At 40.1% G+C, this 16,543-nt stretch overlaps 2 protein-coding genes across 2 annotated transcripts; both read right to left on the reverse strand.

The window, feature by feature from the left end:
• Positions 1 to 835: 835 nt before the first annotated feature.
• Positions 836 to 2,787, reverse strand: LOC111217732 (myosin-7-like). Its single transcript, XM_022739718.1, has 5 exons — positions 2,626 to 2,787; positions 1,523 to 1,627; positions 1,310 to 1,405; positions 1,076 to 1,210; positions 836 to 859 (listed from the first exon to the last, which is right to left on the reverse strand). The coding sequence occupies exons 1-5, from the start codon at positions 2,785 to 2,787 to the stop codon at positions 836 to 838; spliced, it is 522 nt and encodes a 173-aa protein (XP_022595439.1).
• A 108-nt stretch (positions 2,788 to 2,895) lies between these two features.
• On the reverse strand, positions 2,896 to 15,350 carry LOC111217704 (myosin heavy chain, fast skeletal muscle-like). The gene is made up of 33 exons (XM_022739689.1): positions 15,147 to 15,350; positions 14,566 to 14,709; positions 14,311 to 14,467; positions 13,356 to 13,383; positions 13,130 to 13,244; positions 12,937 to 13,029; positions 12,738 to 12,801; positions 12,549 to 12,647; positions 12,362 to 12,465; positions 12,147 to 12,285; positions 11,943 to 12,061; positions 11,024 to 11,173; positions 10,743 to 10,913; positions 10,350 to 10,659; positions 10,079 to 10,167; positions 9,770 to 9,857; positions 9,543 to 9,660; positions 9,307 to 9,430; positions 9,063 to 9,199; positions 8,725 to 8,980; positions 8,394 to 8,636; positions 7,913 to 8,089; positions 7,688 to 7,833; positions 7,508 to 7,598; positions 7,027 to 7,416; positions 6,798 to 6,924; positions 6,596 to 6,714; positions 6,302 to 6,498; positions 5,006 to 5,189; positions 4,754 to 4,919; positions 4,534 to 4,658; positions 4,352 to 4,432; positions 2,896 to 2,943 (listed from the first exon to the last, which is right to left on the reverse strand). Exons 1-33 carry the CDS (start codon positions 15,348 to 15,350, stop codon positions 2,896 to 2,898), a joined length of 4,803 nt encoding a protein of 1,600 aa, XP_022595410.1.
• Positions 15,351 to 16,543: the final 1,193 nt, after the last annotated feature.

The following is a 16,543-nucleotide window of genomic DNA, read 5'->3' on the forward strand; positions in this document are numbered from 1 at the left end:
TCTGTTATTTTCATTGTTTCTGCCACAGTGTCATTTTGTAACACTGGAGATGCCAAAGCAGGAAATTTTCAAATTCTACACGCAGCGGTTTTAAATATGAAGTTGTGCACAATGATGATTAGCACCTGGAATTGATTGCATTCTTTCATTTTGTGGTAGTGGATGTATGTTGCCTTAATTACAATAAAATATAAAAGAAAATCCAACTATGTTATTTCTTTTATTGCTCTAAAGATATATGACCATTATTCTAATTATTATTATTATTTTGATTTTTTTTTTTGTATTTGTATTGTTTTTGTAGCAGACAGCAGGGCACTGCAGACCTTAACCCAGGTAGAGACCGAAATATGAGCAAACAAACAAAATTTGACTTTAATTTTACAAATACTTATCACAACTGTGCAACTAAAAACAACAGACAACAGGAACAGGCCAACAACTAAACTATGACAGTGAAAGTTACAACAGAAATGTGGAAATTATGCCTTGGATTGGGAAAATGCTCCAATTAGAAATCAGATGATTACTCTATTATTCATCTCACAGCTGTTTAAGGGCATTTAATGTAAAAAAAAATGTCAAAAACACCAATTTCAAATGTCCTTTACATTACTACTGGATTAATAAATATCAGTTAAATATGAATAACAGTATTCAGTTATTTGATAGATGATTGCTTAATTTATTTTTGTAAGATTTACTATGAGTTAACATGCTGTGATATCAATATGGTATGGTCAACTATAAACTACTACATATCTATGACATGATTGTCATGCACATTTATATCCACTGCTCTTCAAACAGCAGAGGAGTCCTGTTCCACACTCAGTTACTCGCCCTGTCCCTCTTGTGCCTGGAAAACAAACACATTCAAATGAAAATAGTGTATATTAATATATAATTTTTTGTATGTATTTCTGGGACAAAACCCTAATTCTTTATAGTATTGTTTCTATCTTTCTCTCTCACAGAGTTCCTGCCACACTACCAACAAGAACAGTTGTTTAGCTTTCAGAGGGAACAGCTAAAGACTAGTATTTAGAGTTTGTATCAAATACAAGCTCCGTACCTTTGTCCCAATTTCACGGCTCTTGGCCCGCATCTTGTTGGCCAGAGATTCGGCCACATCAGCTCTCTCCTCGGCCTCCTCCAGCTCGTGCTGGGCCTTCCTGAATCTGGCCATGTGTGCGTTGGACTGCTCCTCCTGCAAGTCAGTCATGTTAAATGTATCGGTGATCAGACGCTAAATCACACATTTTTTATTTATTTATTTTTTTATACTGATTGATAGTGATTGACTCACAACTTCCTCAGCGTGGCGTTTGTAGGCCTTCATTTTGATCTGGAGCTTGTCCACAAGATCCTGCAGTCGAATGTTGTTTTTCTTGTCTTCCTCAGACTGAACGAAGAAGAGAACCAAAGGATTCTATCTTTAAACACTCTTTTATTTGGACAGTATTGTAATCTAGTGCAGTGGGTTTAATTGATTACAAACATGAAGAATCTTTTTTTTTACCTGATAGGTTAGCTCTTTGACCTTCCTCTCATATTTACGGACTCCTTTGATGGCCTCAGTGGAACGTTTTTGCTCGGCTTCTAGCTCATTTTCCAGCTCACGGACCTGAGTACAAGAGCAGAGTTCAGTCTAGTTTCTATGATTTCTAGTTCTATGATTTATGGGTTCCATGAGTCTTGAATTTTTACGAAGGTCTCTGGTTGAACTGCTTAAATTAATTTGGTTGCAGCCTTTACGGACAACTGATTCCAAGTTTGCCACATAACATAAATATCAATGATTGAAAAAAAAGGTGCTAAATTCTTGTGAGCATGGCCTATTGGACAAAAACTCAATTTCCTTTAATTGCAGAGCCATCTAGAGCTGCAACAATTAGTCAGTTAATCAATCAGCAGAAAAGGAATTGGCAACAGTCATGATAATCGAGTGATTGTTTTAATAATTTTTTAAGCAAAATTGTGAAACATGGTTCCATCTTTTCTTTGTCTTGGTGATTCATGACCTGTGTGGAAGGTGTTGCAAGTTGGCCGATCATTTGCAAAATAGGAGAATTTTGATGAAAAAAAATTAATGATAAAGAAATAAAAATAAAATTAATGTTTTTAAATGTTTTAAAAGAGATGATCAGTAAAAACATAAAAAATATCTAAAAACGCTGCTGGTTGGATGTTGGCTGCTAACAATTTTCAAGTGGGCCATGAGTTGGAAAAGGTTGGCAGGGGCTGTCTTACATGGTAGTAAACTGAATAGTTTTGGGTGTCAGTCTGTTGGCCTCAGACAACTAAGGATGTTACATCGGTCAGCTTTAAATTATAACAAGCATTTCTTTTTTTTTTTTACTATTTTCTGATTAATAGAGAAAATAATTGGCTGATTAACCGATAATGAAAATAATCGTTAATTGCAGCCCTAGAGCCATTCTGAAACAATTTCACATATAGATATGTATATATAGACTCTACTACATGATGGTAAACATAAATAGCCACACCTCAATTTCTAGTACTGGCAGTTTGTTGCTTTTTTAGGTCACCTCTCAGTACGTGAACATTCTCATGGTCAATATTTTTAAGTTGTAGCTGGACACAGAACACTGTACTTACTCTCGCCTCCAGTTTCTGCAGCTGTTTCTTCCCTCCCTTCATGGCTAAGTTTTCTGCCTCGTCTAATCTGTGCTGCAGGTCCTTCACTGTGACCTCCAGGTTCTTCTTCATCCTCTCCAGGTGAGCACTGGTGTCCTGCTCCTTCCTCAGCTCTTCAGCCATCATGGCAGCCTAGAGGTAGAAGTATAGGCACAACTGAACTACTGATTTTTCTTAGTTCTTATTTCATTAAGTCTTTGTTAAGTAAAATAAGAACCCTGCAAGAGCAGATTACATCAGTAATGGCTTTCTTGGCCTTTTCCTCAGCATTCCTGGCCTCTTGAACGGCTTCCTCTGTCTCACTGTGGAGCTGAGTTACATCCACCTCAAGTTTCTTTTTGGTGTTCAGAAGACTGGTGTTCTGCCATAGATGAAGCAGTTGTTATATACAGTGTATAAGTAATGCAAATCAGGGGGCGTTGTTCAATATGTCACTACAAGTAAATAACCAACCTGAGAATGAAGTAGTCCAGCTCGTTCACTGGCATCAACCAGTTCCTGTTCAGCCATTTTGCGGCTCCTCTCCGTCTGCTCCACGACTGCTCGAAGCTCTTCAATCTCAGCCTGCATCAAGGCCGTTCTGCGCTCCATCATGGCTACCTGCTCCTTCATGTCATCCTGCCCTCTGACTGAGTCATCCAAGTGGATTTGGGCATCCTGAAAATGCATTTTGTCTCGGTTAAGCCTACCCTTCCGACACGGAGGGGCAAGATCTCTCAACATCTATAAGAAGTCCAGTGTGACCATCAGGTCAAAATTTACACCCCATCAACAAGCTGGTCCAGGATAAGTACCTCAGAAACTTAAGGAATCTACAGACGGTGATTCCTAATACTGATGGTGACCTCCTGATCTTTTCTTTAGCACCACCATCAGGCCAAAAGTACCATGTGTAAACAAATGATGCAAAATTTTGACATATGAAATGTTTGTCAACTGCTAAATTAGATTTTGACATGAAAATATTTAATGTCTCTGTAAAGCACTTTAATTGCCTTTTGTCTCAATGGTGCTAAATATACAAACTTCCCTTGATAAACATTATTAGCAATTTAGTGTTAAGTTAACTTTGCAGCATATAGAGACTGCTGAGTGGTGCTAAAGTTTTATTTTAATTTTTTTGCTGTAGTGTTAATGAATTTTTAGTGAGTCTGGGTGGCACAGGGTGGCACTGCCCCTCCCTGAAATATGATTGCCCCCCCCCCCCCCCGATGTAGAGAACACACACACAGCAATATTTGTATTGAAAATAATAAATAAAACACCTACAGATAATTGAGTAATTACGTGATGCCTATGTGATGTTTTTTATTTAGTAGAACAAAAATGCCCTATCCATGTGCAACAGTTGTTCAATACAAAACCATTTTCAGGCTCTTGTGTGGTTTTATGTAATACCACCTGTATTGGGGCACAGGGAATCTTCACAAGAGCCTTTTCAACCATGTATTTGTTGTACCTTGAGTTGCCCCTGAACGTTCCTCAGTTGTTTCTGGGCCTCGGCCGCCTGCCTGTTAGCATGGTTCAGCTGGATCTCCATCTCATTCAGGTCTCCCTCCATCTTCTTCTTCACTCTCAGGGCGTCGTTCCTGCTCCGGACCTCAGCGTCCAGCATTGTCTGCATGGACTCCATCACTCTCTGGTGGTTCCTCTTCATCTGGTCGATCTCCTCGTCTTTCTCCGCTACTTTTCTGTCAACTTCTGCCTTCATCTGGTTTAGATCCATTTGTACACGCAGGATCTTAGACTCCTCTTGTTCCAGAGAGGCCTTAAAAACAGTTTCATTTGTATGTGTAAATGTCAGTAGTTCCTTATACCACGTTTGATGAATATGTGTGTTGCTTTTCTGCTGCTTTCAGTGATCAGTACCTCAGCTTCTTCCAGCGCAGTCTGCATGTCATATTTCTCTGTCTCCACCTGCTTCTTGAATTTCTCCAGCTCGTGAATCGTCTTCCCAGTCTCTCCAAGTTGCTCTGTCAGGTCTGAGATCTCCTCTGCATTTCAAAATATGGCATGTCAAAGAGGTGTTAAAATAATGAATAAAATAAATAAAACACTTTTTTTCCCCTCACAGTAAGATTTCACTCACGTTGCAGGTTTTTATTTTCCCTTTTCATTGTCTCCAGATGATCAAGAGCTTCTTCATACGAGTTCTTCAGTTTGAAGAGTTCAGTGCTCAGGGATCGAGATTCTTTCTGAGCGCCTTCAAGCTCTGCCTGAGCCTCCTCATACTTCTGCTTCCACTCGGCTAGAATCTGGATTCATTGAAACAGTCACTAATAATTAATGATGTAACATAAACAACTGGTGTCTTATTATGCGTGATTGTCAAAGAAAATACCTTGTCAAAGTTTCTCTGCTTCTTGTCAAGGGTAGCAGCTAAGTTGTTAGACCTTTCCACATCCACCATGAGATCCTCCATTTCGTTCTGAAGTCGCTGTTTAGTTTTCTCCAGTGAGGCGCACTTTGAATTCACTGCTTCGATTTGTTCTTCAGCCTCTTGGAGGCGCTGGGCAAGCTTTTTCCTTTGAAGTGTGAGAAGGTAGTCAGAACACAGCAAACCAGGCAAACACAGGTATCATAAAGAGGGGTTAAAGTCCTAAAATAAAATATTTATAAAAAATGATGTGCACATACTGTATGGTTGTTTGATTAAACAGCAGAATTATATGTGGTATATGTTTGTTTTTTGGCCACCATGTGGCAGCAGAAAAGGCTGTAAATGTATCATCGACATATTATCACCAAGTGGCAACCCCCAAGGCTGAAAAATGAAGCCAACACAGATGTATCACTTCCTCTAATGGCCGCTTGAGGGTGACTACAACAGTGAGTCAATCCCCATAGATCCCAATGTCAAAATGCCAGACTTTACAGTAGAAATAAACAGGTTTACAGGCTGGTACAAAAACAGTTTTGGTCTCTACAGCTAATTTCCTCCTTCATGACGACTGTACAGGGGTAAATTTTTATATAACTCAATCTTTTGAGTTTTATTAAGGCTTAAGGTTCTGCATAATTGAGGGCGTGGCTGCTTTGAGTGACAGGTGGGTGAGTGTATGATTGCCACAAGCTGGCTTGCACCAAAATCTCGGCTCCACACATGCTCCACCTCTTTGCCCATTTTTGGATTAACCAGGGGTTAGGCGGAGTCAGTCACTGCCAAGATGGCGACAGCGGAGCAGCTCACTCTGAGCAGCTCAATCTGAGCAGCTCACTCTGAGCTTCAAAACCAGGCTTCAGAAACCTGTGGGTGACATCATGGAGGCCACACCATCTTTATTTACATGTCTATTACATTGTCTATGATTATCACTGCACACAGTTGTGTTGAAGGTTAGTGGTTCCATATTTGCACATTATTTTTATGTAGTTATTCTTAGATAGTGATAGTGGAATGAAGAGAGAGATACAACAAAGGTCCACAGTCAGAATTAAACCAGTTCATGGGAGCACCCCACTATCTCTGCTAGTGGGTCAGGTAGCAAACTGAAATCTTTGCTGGAAATGAACCAAAACAAATAAAAGTTGTGGGCCTAAAACCAAAACAATGTGCTTAAAGGATACTAAAACACTCTGTAGAGCTTTCACATTATACAGTCATTGATGTACTGCCCAATTTATTATCTAATCTTACTTTGCCTCCTCGAGCTCCTCAGTGCGTTGGATGGCGTCAGTCTCATATTTGTTCCTCCACAGAGCCACCTCAGTGTTCGCCTTTGACAAACTCCGCTGCAGCTCAGCTTTGGCCTCCTGCTCCTCCTCGTACTGCTCACGAAGGAGATCGCAGTCATGACGAGCTGACTGCAAACTATGAGCCAGGGCATTCTTAGCCTACCAGGAAGACATTAATTGATGAAAGATCACAAGAAAAAAACAGAGTAAGTAAACCAGAGAAGTGATTGTGTTTGCAAGTGTGAGCTTTCATTACCTTTGTTTCTTCCTCAATCAGCCTCTTTAGCTCGTCAATCTGTGTCGTGAATCCCTGTTTTCCTCGCGTCAGTTGGGAAATGAGACTCTCTCTCTCTTCCATTTGTCGTGAAAACTCAGCTATGACAAGCAAAACAAGAAACCACATTTTAATTAAAGGTCTTCAACTTAATGAACTGAACTAAGATGAGGGACAGATCTACCATTCTCAGTTTGAAAACGGGCCCTCTGATTGGTGAGATCAGAAATATGTCGCATGTTTTCATCATTCTTGGTCTTTAGCTCCATTAGCTGATCTTCAAGTGAGCGACACATCTTCTCCAGGTTGACCTATGAGTAGAGAAAATTAACACAAATTTGACATTCAAGCAGTTCAATGAGTTCTGGGTTCCCTAATACTCTAGTAGGGTATGTCAGGTTTATAAGTCCCACCTTAGCTTTTGCAACTGCTTCCATATTACTGGCCATATCATCAATCTCCATCTTCATTTCACTCTTCTCCTTCTCCAGTTTCTGTTTGATTCTCTGGAGGTTGTCGATCTGCTCTCCCAGCTCGGCCATGCTGTCCGCCTGCTTCTTGCGCAGGGCGGCGGTCGTGGCCTCATGGTGCAGCGTGGATTCCTCCAGGTCACGTCGCAGTTTGAGGAACTCAGCTTCGCGCTTCTTATTCATCTCTATCTGCACAGCAGTGGCTCCTCCGGCCTCCTCCAGCCTCTCGCTGATCTCCTCGATCTCCCTGGTGAGGTCAGACCTCTGCTTCTCAATCTTGGCCCGAACCGCTCGTTCGGCCTCGACCTCTTCCTCCAGTTCTTCAATACGGGCCTTAAAACAGAAAATGTAATATACCACAATGAGGTGAAATTTGGTTGCAATGAATCTGATGAATGTATGACTTGAATCTGTGCTTTATTACTTGGAGTTCCTTCATCTTCTTTTGGAGCTGATTATTAATTGCTTGCTCGTCTGCAATGTTGCTGAGCAGCTGGTTGTTTTCAAATTCTTTTCTATGAGGAAAAAAACAAAAAGTTGTCAATTTAAGCACTAAAATGTATTTCCTTCACACATATTTCCCATGATCAATGCATTATCTTACTTCTTAATTCTTTCCTCAGATTGCTGCTTGTCATTTTCCAGATCCATCAGGGATTCCTGTGTGAGCTTCAGATCTCCCTCCAGCTTCCTCTTGGCTCTTTCAAGGTCCATGCGGATCTTCTTCTCTTGCTCCAATGAACCCTCGAGCTTGAAAACAAGTTGCACAAAGCTAATTAAAAATGTTAAGTAACATCAGGGTTGGAGCATGTCTTTGTAAGCAACTCACATCATCAACTTGCTGCTCAAGCTTGGACTTGGCTTTGGTCAGAGAGTTGACTTTATCTTCCTCTGCTTGAAGATCATCCAGCCCCTGCTGATGAGCTTCTTGAAGAGCTTTCTTCTCCTTGGTCAGTTTGCCAATGTTTTCATCCTGACCAGCCAGCTCTTCTATTAAATTTTTGACCTGCAATAGGTAATGTGCATACACATAATTATAAACCTGAAACTCAACTAAACCTAGAAGTAACTTGTAGCTCATGTAGTTCATGAAATTTTCTGCAGACATTAATGGTTCTCAGAGGATGAATCCAAATGACTTTGGTGATCTACTGCCACCATTAAGTTGGCATTTGTGGTTCCAAGGAAAAATGTCTTGACAACTTTTGCATGGACTGCCATGAAAAAAAAGCAAATAAATGAGACCAAACACAGAAAGCAGAAGGAACACACAGAGGTATGAACCAAGTAGTACAAGTGAAATCACAAACCTTGTTTTCTGTGGCATGTTTCTCCTTCTCCACTTTAGCCAGGGTAATCTCCAGGTCATCAATGTCTTTTTTAAGCTCAGAGCATTCGTCTTCCAGCTTCCTCTTCTTGGCGGTCAACTCAGCATTCATTTCCTCTTCGTCCTCCAGTCTCTCGGTCACCTCTTTGAGTTTGGCCTCGAGCTGGATTTTGCTCTTGATCAGTCCTTCACACCTCTCCTCTGCATCACATAGATTTTCTGAGTCCTAAGAAAAACACAGAGAGAACAACACTAATGTGATCATTTGGATATTTTTTGACTGGGATCAGTGGCTTTAATTTGCTGATACTCACAGATTGTACTTGCAGGAGGAGGTTATTTTTCTCCTGCAGCAGAGAAACCATTTTCTCTTCAAGCTCCTTTCTCTTGGTCTCTGACTTTGCCAGATCCTCCTTACATTTGACAAAGTCCTCTTTCATGGTTGCCATCTCCTTTTCAGTCTCTGCGCTCTTTAGAAGTGGCTTTATTTTAAAGAACAGCTTCATCCATGGCCAGTGTTTCACATTCATGAATGAACGCAAGTTATATTGCAGAATCCAGACGCAATCTCTGTCAGATACGCAGCATCAAAGGTATTAGTGGTAGGTTAATGTCCTTAATAAATAAAGAGCATTTTTGGTGCTAATATTACCTTTGTGCAATTAGATTGGAGAATTCCCTTCTCATCAGATAACCACGACACAGTGCTTGAGTCTGCGTCACCAGAGAAGCTAGTTTTTCATCTCGCAACTCCTCCAGAGTGCCAAGTAAACCAGCTTTGAAGAAGACCTACAACAACATCCATTAAACTGAATCAATTTGTTTCTCATAAAGGGTATTCTCAGTGGTACCAAAAGCTTTTAGGACTTTAAGCTATGAGGCATTTGGACACATACCTTTGTAGCCCCAAATCGGTACTGTGTGTGGTCAACATCAATTGAACCAAGAAGCTTCTCGGAAGCCTTCTTTCCGTCAATGAACTGTCCCTCAGGGATGGCACTGGCATTCAGGATTCTGTACCTGTTCAGATTGAGATTAAGATATATATATATATATACTCGCGATCTGCAATGATGTAGACAAAAACACAAGTAGACCATTACTTATAATTATCTAATTGTGTAATCCTGACCTCTGCTTGAAGTCAGCATAAAGAATTCTGCTGGGAAATCCCTTCCTGCAAATCCTGATACCCTCCAGCACACCGTTACAGCGTAGCTGGTGGATGACCAAGTGATTGTCCATGATACCTGCAGACAGGTCCACATGAATTACTTGGAAACTGACTCTAAAATCAAATTTAAACATCATGTTTTTGTCTTTAATTGCACAAACAATATACAGTGTTTGCACACCTACCTGGTGTTTTAATCTCATTTGGAATCAGGCAGCGCACAAAGTGAGGATGGGTGCTCCTCAAGTTTGTCATTAGTTTTCCCAGATTTTCCTGTAAATTTGAGGATATCAAACAAAAATAAAAGTTGACACAGCTTATCAAAGATGAAAACAATCAAAAAAAAAAAAAAAAAAAATCCAACAATCCAACCAAACTAAATTAATATTTGACTAGTGCGACTTACTGGAGACAAAATGATATGAATACACCACCTTGTATGATCATTTCAAGGCAAAAAGTCATATCCACATAGATTAATATCAGCTCTGTACCCTGAAAACAGCAGACACTGTCTGGAAGGAGCCACCCTTCTTCTTTCCACCTTTCTTTGCTTTTCCACCTGCAGCATCACCACCTGATTCTACAGAGCAAACAGAAATATTAGTTGTCCTTTGTTAAGGTGTGAAGACCAGTATTTATTATTTCTACAAAATCCAAATCATTCCTTAAATAGTTTCCACCCGGACACCCACTGTTCCATTACTAAGGATTTCAGTCTCTTTAATTGATGCTAATAACTCCAACACTTTGTAAATCCTGTACCTGCTTCAGCACCAGAAAACGAGGCATACAAGTAGCCCAGTAGTTTCATTGATGACTTCTGGTAAAGCTGCACCACAGACTCGTTCAGCGGGTCTTTGTTCTTCTCCAGCCAGCCGCTGATGTTGTAGTCCACAGTGCCGGCGTAGTGCACCAGGGTGAAGTGAGCCTCTGGCTTGCCTTTCACAACCTTTGGCTTTTGGAAAGCATTTGTCTTTCCAAGATGCTGGTCGTAGAGTTTATTCTTAAAAGAGGTGTCTGAAGCCTTGGGGAACATACACTCCTCTTCAAGGATGGAGAAGATGCCCATTGGCTGTTGAATATATCATAGGCACATATGAGACACTATGTTTAAAATGAAGTTAAATATTAAATTGGGCAGTACATCAATCCTACCTTTTCAATGAGCTCAATGCAGGCTGCCAGGTCCATACCAAAGTCAATGAACTCCCAGTCTATTCCTTCCTTTTTGTATTCTTCTTGCTCCAGTACGAACATGTGGTGGTTGAAAAACTGTTGCAGCTTCTCATTAGTGAAATTAATGCAGAGTTGCTCCATGCTGTTGAACTAAGACAACAATTAACCATTAACATATGACGAATCCACATAAAACTGAGAAACAACAATAATAATAGATGGAAACCATCAACCAAAATAAGCTTTGAGTCCGAACTCACATCAAATATTTCAAATCCAGCGATGTCCAACACTCCAATGAAGAACTGTCTGGGCTGCTTTGTGTCCAGCATCTCATTGATTCGTATGACCATCCATAAGAACATCTTCTCATAGACAGACTTGGCCAGAGCTCCAACTGAATTGGTGACCTGACCAGAAGATGTTGCACATGAAACTGATCGTAAAACTTACAACATGGCTACAGGACATAAAGGAAGTTTCTCAGTGGCTGATATTTGTCCATACTGGACATCATTGAGTGGGGGGTTTCTTAAGTTTTGCCCAAACCAACCAGTACTGAGTGATGTATCTATCCCGCAAAACTTATATGTAATCAATACTGTCTACTGGAAGCAGTTGGTAGGAGGCTAATTTTAGAAATTTTAGACCTGACGAGTTTACGACTTGTTAAGTCGACTTACAGCAACCTGTACACTAGTGTCAGTCTCACATAAGTCTGTCAGTAGCATGCTGACACTGAAACTGTGGTAGCAGCAGGTAACAAAGTGTTTCAGGACAATTAAGATTTCTACATACAGAGTTATTTCACTAAGCCGACTTACAACAACCTGGATGTTTTTCTGTTGCTATTTTCATGGTTGTAGCTGAATAACTAGCAAGCTTGATAGGAAGATAATGTCAATATTCTTAATTCCACCAAGGTTAAGCTCTGATTGGTTGGCTGCATGAATGACTACATGAATCCCTGAACAAACTGGAGATGTGGGCAGTGAGGCAGAGGTCTGGCTACTTGTTACCAACACACTGAGTCATTTTATTTATAGGCTTGGTGAGGGGAGGAAACACCATCGCACTTAGCATCATGGTGATATCTGCTTCAATCATGTGCATTATCTCCTATATTTGGAGAACTCATTGTGCACTATAGACGGTTATAACTTTGAGCTGTTTCCGTACCTGGGGGACCGTTTGACCTTTGGTGACATATTCATTCCCCACTTTCACTCTTGGGTAGCAAAGGCCTTTCAACAAGTCAGCAGAGTTCAGGCCCATGAGGAAAGCGACTTTGTCTGCAACTGTGAGGCAAACATGAGCATTTTTGTTAATTCAGTCTGCATCTTCACTGAAAACAAAATGACAAAAAAAAGGAAAAAGTCTCACCCTCAGTGCCATCGGGCTCCGCCTGCTCCTCCCGCTGCTTCTGCTTGAACTTCATGTTCCCGTAATGCATCACAGCGCCAGTCAGCTTGTAGATGGAGACTTTCTCTTCATTGGTGAAGCCCAAGACATCAGTGGCTGTCTGTTAAATTAAATTAACAGTGTTAGTAGAAGCCAATAAAAAGCTTGTAAATGGCGACTGACAAGAGAAAGCTCACATCTGTGGCCACCAGCTCCTCTCTGTCGTCAATGCTGGCCACAGTGATCTGCCCCTGACTTATCATGGGGAAGTCGTATGGGTTTGTTGTTATGAGAAGCATTTCTGTAGAGAGAAACAAATAAAATTACTTGAAAATAAGTCTAAAAAATATCTTAAATTGCAAGATATTAATGGCCTCGCCATACCTATAAGCTCTGGTTTGTGCCCAGTCTGAATCTGATAGAAGATGTGGTAGCTCCTCTCTTCAGACAACTGGAACGTCACTCTTGACTTTTCCAGCAAGTCTACATGAAATTATGAATGAAGTCATGATTAACAATAGCAGGTATACTGTACATATAATGCACAATATTTATTTGGCAAGACAAACTCACAGGTTTCAATATCAGCAGAAGCCAGTTTCCCTGTTGTTCCAAAGTGAATTCTGATGAATTTGCCCTATGAAACATAAAATCAGGCAAAATGCACATGAGAACATGAATGTTAAAAATGCATAGTGGTTCAAGGAATAAGGAATGTTACGTTCTTGCGACAGGTTATTCAAATAAAATCAATATTAGAGCTCATACTTACAAATCTTGAGGAGTTGTCATTCCTCACAGTCTTGGCGTTCCCAAAAGCCTCCAGCAAAGGATTCGCTGAAATGATTTGATCTTCCAGTGTCCCCTGAAAAACACAGCCAGCGTCATCAGAATCATGTCTTTTTTGTTAAAAATGTAATCTTATTGAGGGATTATGAGATGGGTTTCTGTCACATTTCCACTACCTGAATTTTTCCAGGTGAGTGGTCTTTCTTGTCACCGCCACCAGCCACTGCGATTGTCGCAAAGTACTGGATGACACGCTTGGTGTTGACAGTCTTTCCTGCACCAGATTCTCCACTGTGAACACAGAATAAAAGAGAGCTGAGGACAACAACAAAAAGTACACCCTTGCATCATTTATTGATTGAATTATAAGACACATTTTAAGTTTATATGTAACAGACTTACGTAATCAGGACAGACTGGTTCTCCCGATCTGTCAGTGACAAAGAAATATGAACAAGTTTTGGTGACGTGATGCCTTGAAAAACTCACTATGAGCAGTGATGTGTTTTTTCTTTAAAACTTAAACCTTTATATATTCATGTTTTTAGAGGTTCTAAATTTTGATTATGAAACTGTTGTGGAACGGCAGCCATTGTGGCCTCAAGTGGCAATTGCAAGCTAATGCCATATTGAATATCCAGTCAGTCAGTTGCTTTAAATCATTAGGCGACCTGATTGAAATAACAATAAGCTGAATGGGGCCACAAACAGGTAATGACAAATATGTCTCCTGGTGACGAATAATGTGTGTACCTCTGACTTTTTCTCCTTCTCACATTTATAATTATTTTAGTCAAACAAGTGGCGCAAACCGACTCCAAACTAACCCCAAAAACAATATTTAGCTATAGTTTGCTAATGTTAGTGATCTTTAGCCACCATAAGCTGCTGGTCATTCCAGACCAATTAAGTGTATTGAATTAAAGAATGTTTTATCTCCTCTGACTTTCTAGGATTTCTTTTTCAAAGTTACACACCACTGGGTTTAAAAATTCACCGGCTTTGACTGAGGCAGCCAAAAGTCTATATGGACAATTTTGTGCCATCATCAACATAATTATCTTCACATTGGGCTGAGTTTTGCAAAGACATTTGCATTTAGTATTTACCCCACAATTTTGATCCCTGAAACACCACTGAAACCCTATTTACTACTTTTTTACGTTACACATAAAATAACATTGCAGCACAATCAAGTCAATATAGATACATATAATGTATGCAAAAAAAAAATCTATATAATTGACAAACTTGGCCAACATCTGACATTGAAAATCAACATCTGTTCTGGATTAAACAATATAATCATTCAAGAATGTAATTTTGTTACATGCTCAAAGAAGTCATTGTTTGTTACCTGTAAGCATATTTTGATATGCATTATCAGAGACAGAGAAAATATGTGGTGGGGCCTCCATGCGCTTTTTGCCTCTGTAGGCCGACACAACCTTTGGGTCGTACACCGGCAGCCACTTGTATGGGTTTACAGTGACACAGAAGAGCCCAGAGTAGGTCTGCAGAGGAAAATATACATTATGTGAGGTAAGAGAGAGAGAGAGAGTCACTCAGACAAACAAAGTAGTTGAAACCCCCCCCCCCCATCATTACGTACATAAATCATCCATGCTGCGTAACGATCTTTGAGGTTGAACAGCACAGAGGGCTCATTGAGGTGGGTCATCATGGCCATGTCCTCAATCTTGTCATACTTTGGGGGATTCATAGGATGGCAGTCATCCTCCTTGACTGTTACCGTCTGGAAAATAAAAAAGAGAAGAGAAGAAGAAAAGAAGAGAAGAGAAGAGAAGAGAAGAGAAGAGAAGAGAAGAGAAGAGAAGAGAAGAGAAGAGAAAATAATATTGAAGGAAAAAATAGAATATTCCTGCCGCAGAACTAACAGAAACAGAAAAAGAAAAATAGCATGAGAACAAACTAGTATATAAAATTAAAAATTGCATTCAGAATAAATAAAATGTTGGTTTCTTTAAACACCAAACCAAGTGACGCTTGAAGTTCCACACCAGTGTTTTTGCATGTTTCAATCCATTTATTGCAAATCATTTACATAACACTGACTAGTTTATAAGGCATGCTGTAGTGTTTTAGATTGTTTAGTCAGTCTACACCTGATAATCAGTGATTTAAAGTATACGTGGTTTGTTCATCACTGATGCTGTGCAGAGAAATATTCACCTCATCAGCTTCAGTCTTCACGGTGACTTGGCCACCTTCCTTGTTCTGTATGATACCTTTGATGTACAGCTCCTTGGCATTGGGCACAAAGCAGGCAGTTCTGGCATCGAAAGGCCGGTTCTGAGCCTCAACTCTTTCCTTCTCAGGTTTGCGGAGAAAGATGGCTGCCGGCCCGTACTGGGCCATCTCGGCATCACTGCTCATGTTGATACCTCAAGGCATGAAAGTAAGGCACATTTAAGTTAAATTAATTAAGATGTTCAAAAGATTTTTTAGGAAGTTTGAGTACAATTTTGTTTCTTACTTACCAGGTCTGCTCAACCCAGTTGAATTGAATCAGAAGTTGGTCAGTGCTGCAGGTCAAACACACAAATAAAAAGATTATGAAGAAGGGCAGTTCCCAGCCACGACTGCTGACAGATGCTGGTCTCAGAAGGGTAGACGATAGATCTTACCAATTGTCAGAGAATGGCAGGCCTCTAAGTGAAGACCAGTGGGAGGCTGAGGCCCCTTTTATCAAGATGAATGTGCTGCTGAAGCAAACCGGATGCTCCAAACTTGGCAATGTCACTATTCAAATGTCAATCAAGTCGCATTATCGATTTCTGCTCAACACTTAAATATGGCACAGGATCCTCTGGTGGTAATAGGAACATGTCAGCAGCAACAGGCGATGATCCTCAAGCACTATTTTTACATGCCTTCTGTACTGTCAAGAGCTGTCACTAACTACTTAATGTTTATGCTGTTCAGCAGGATGACAGCTCATGTTTAATGCATGATGAACTGTTTAATCAGTGTATTTAGAGCAATAATGCCGATTTACAGAAAGAAAGTGTCAGTGTGTGTGTTTATGGGTGTAACTCAGTGTGTGTTAATGATGTGTCACGACCTTCATGTTCACCCTGGACTCGAGGACCACCTGCTCATTCACCTCTGAGGCACCTTGCTTGGATTAACTGGTTCAAACTCAAGACAAATGTCAGTACAATGTCAATATTACTTTTTTAGAATATATCGTGAGAGAGATTCGCTGCGCAAATCAGATCATTTCTTGTTGCAAATTGTTTAGGTTTTTATTTTGCATCATGCACATATCATAAAGATGAATCTGTTCTGTTAATGTCTGATTAGGGTTAATAATGAATAATTTCATTCTCAGCTCCTCATGGGTAAGTACAATCTCTGCATGTATAGAGCTATGATATAGTTATAAAGTGGACATTTGACTGAAATTAAGCACAAGTTGATTTTTTCAGTGTTGTTCAAGCTCTCTCCCACACAGCATGTCATTCTTAATCTGAAAACAAGCTTTACATCCTGCAGGCAGGACATTACATATCATAAACTGTAAATCAAATTTTAGTATTTAAAATCTTTTAACCATTCTGAGCTTG

This window comes from Seriola dumerili, unplaced genomic scaffold (genome assembly GCF_002260705.1).
Source record: "Seriola dumerili isolate Sdu_G_001 unplaced genomic scaffold, Sdu_1.0 BDQW01000044.1, whole genome shotgun sequence".
NCBI classification, from domain to species: Eukaryota; Metazoa; Chordata; class Actinopteri; order Carangiformes; family Carangidae; genus Seriola; species Seriola dumerili.

Coding starts and splice junctions, on each gene's coding strand:
- LOC111217732 (XM_022739718.1), bottom strand. CDS start 2,787: ATGGCTGAAGAGCTGAGGAAGGAGCAGGACACCAGTGCTCACCTGGAG. Junction 1,406..1,522: donor TCAAAGAGCTAACCTATCAG/GTAAAAAAAAAG, acceptor TTCTTCGTTCAG/TCTGAGGAAGACAAGAAAAA. Junction 860..1,075: donor GCCGTGAAATTGGGACAAAG/GTACGGAGCTTG, acceptor TTTGTTTTCCAG/GCACAAGAGGGACAGGGCGA.
- LOC111217704 (XM_022739689.1), bottom strand. CDS start 15,350: ATGAGCAGTGATGCCGAGATGGCCCAGTACGGGCCGGCAGCCATCTTT. Junction 12,286..12,361: donor AGGAGCTGGTGGCCACAGAT/GTGAGCTTTCTC, acceptor TTAATTTAACAG/ACAGCCACTGATGTCTTGGG. Junction 6,925..7,026: donor AAGCAGTTGCAAAAGCTAAG/GTGGGACTTATA, acceptor CTCTACTCATAG/GTCAACCTGGAGAAGATGTG.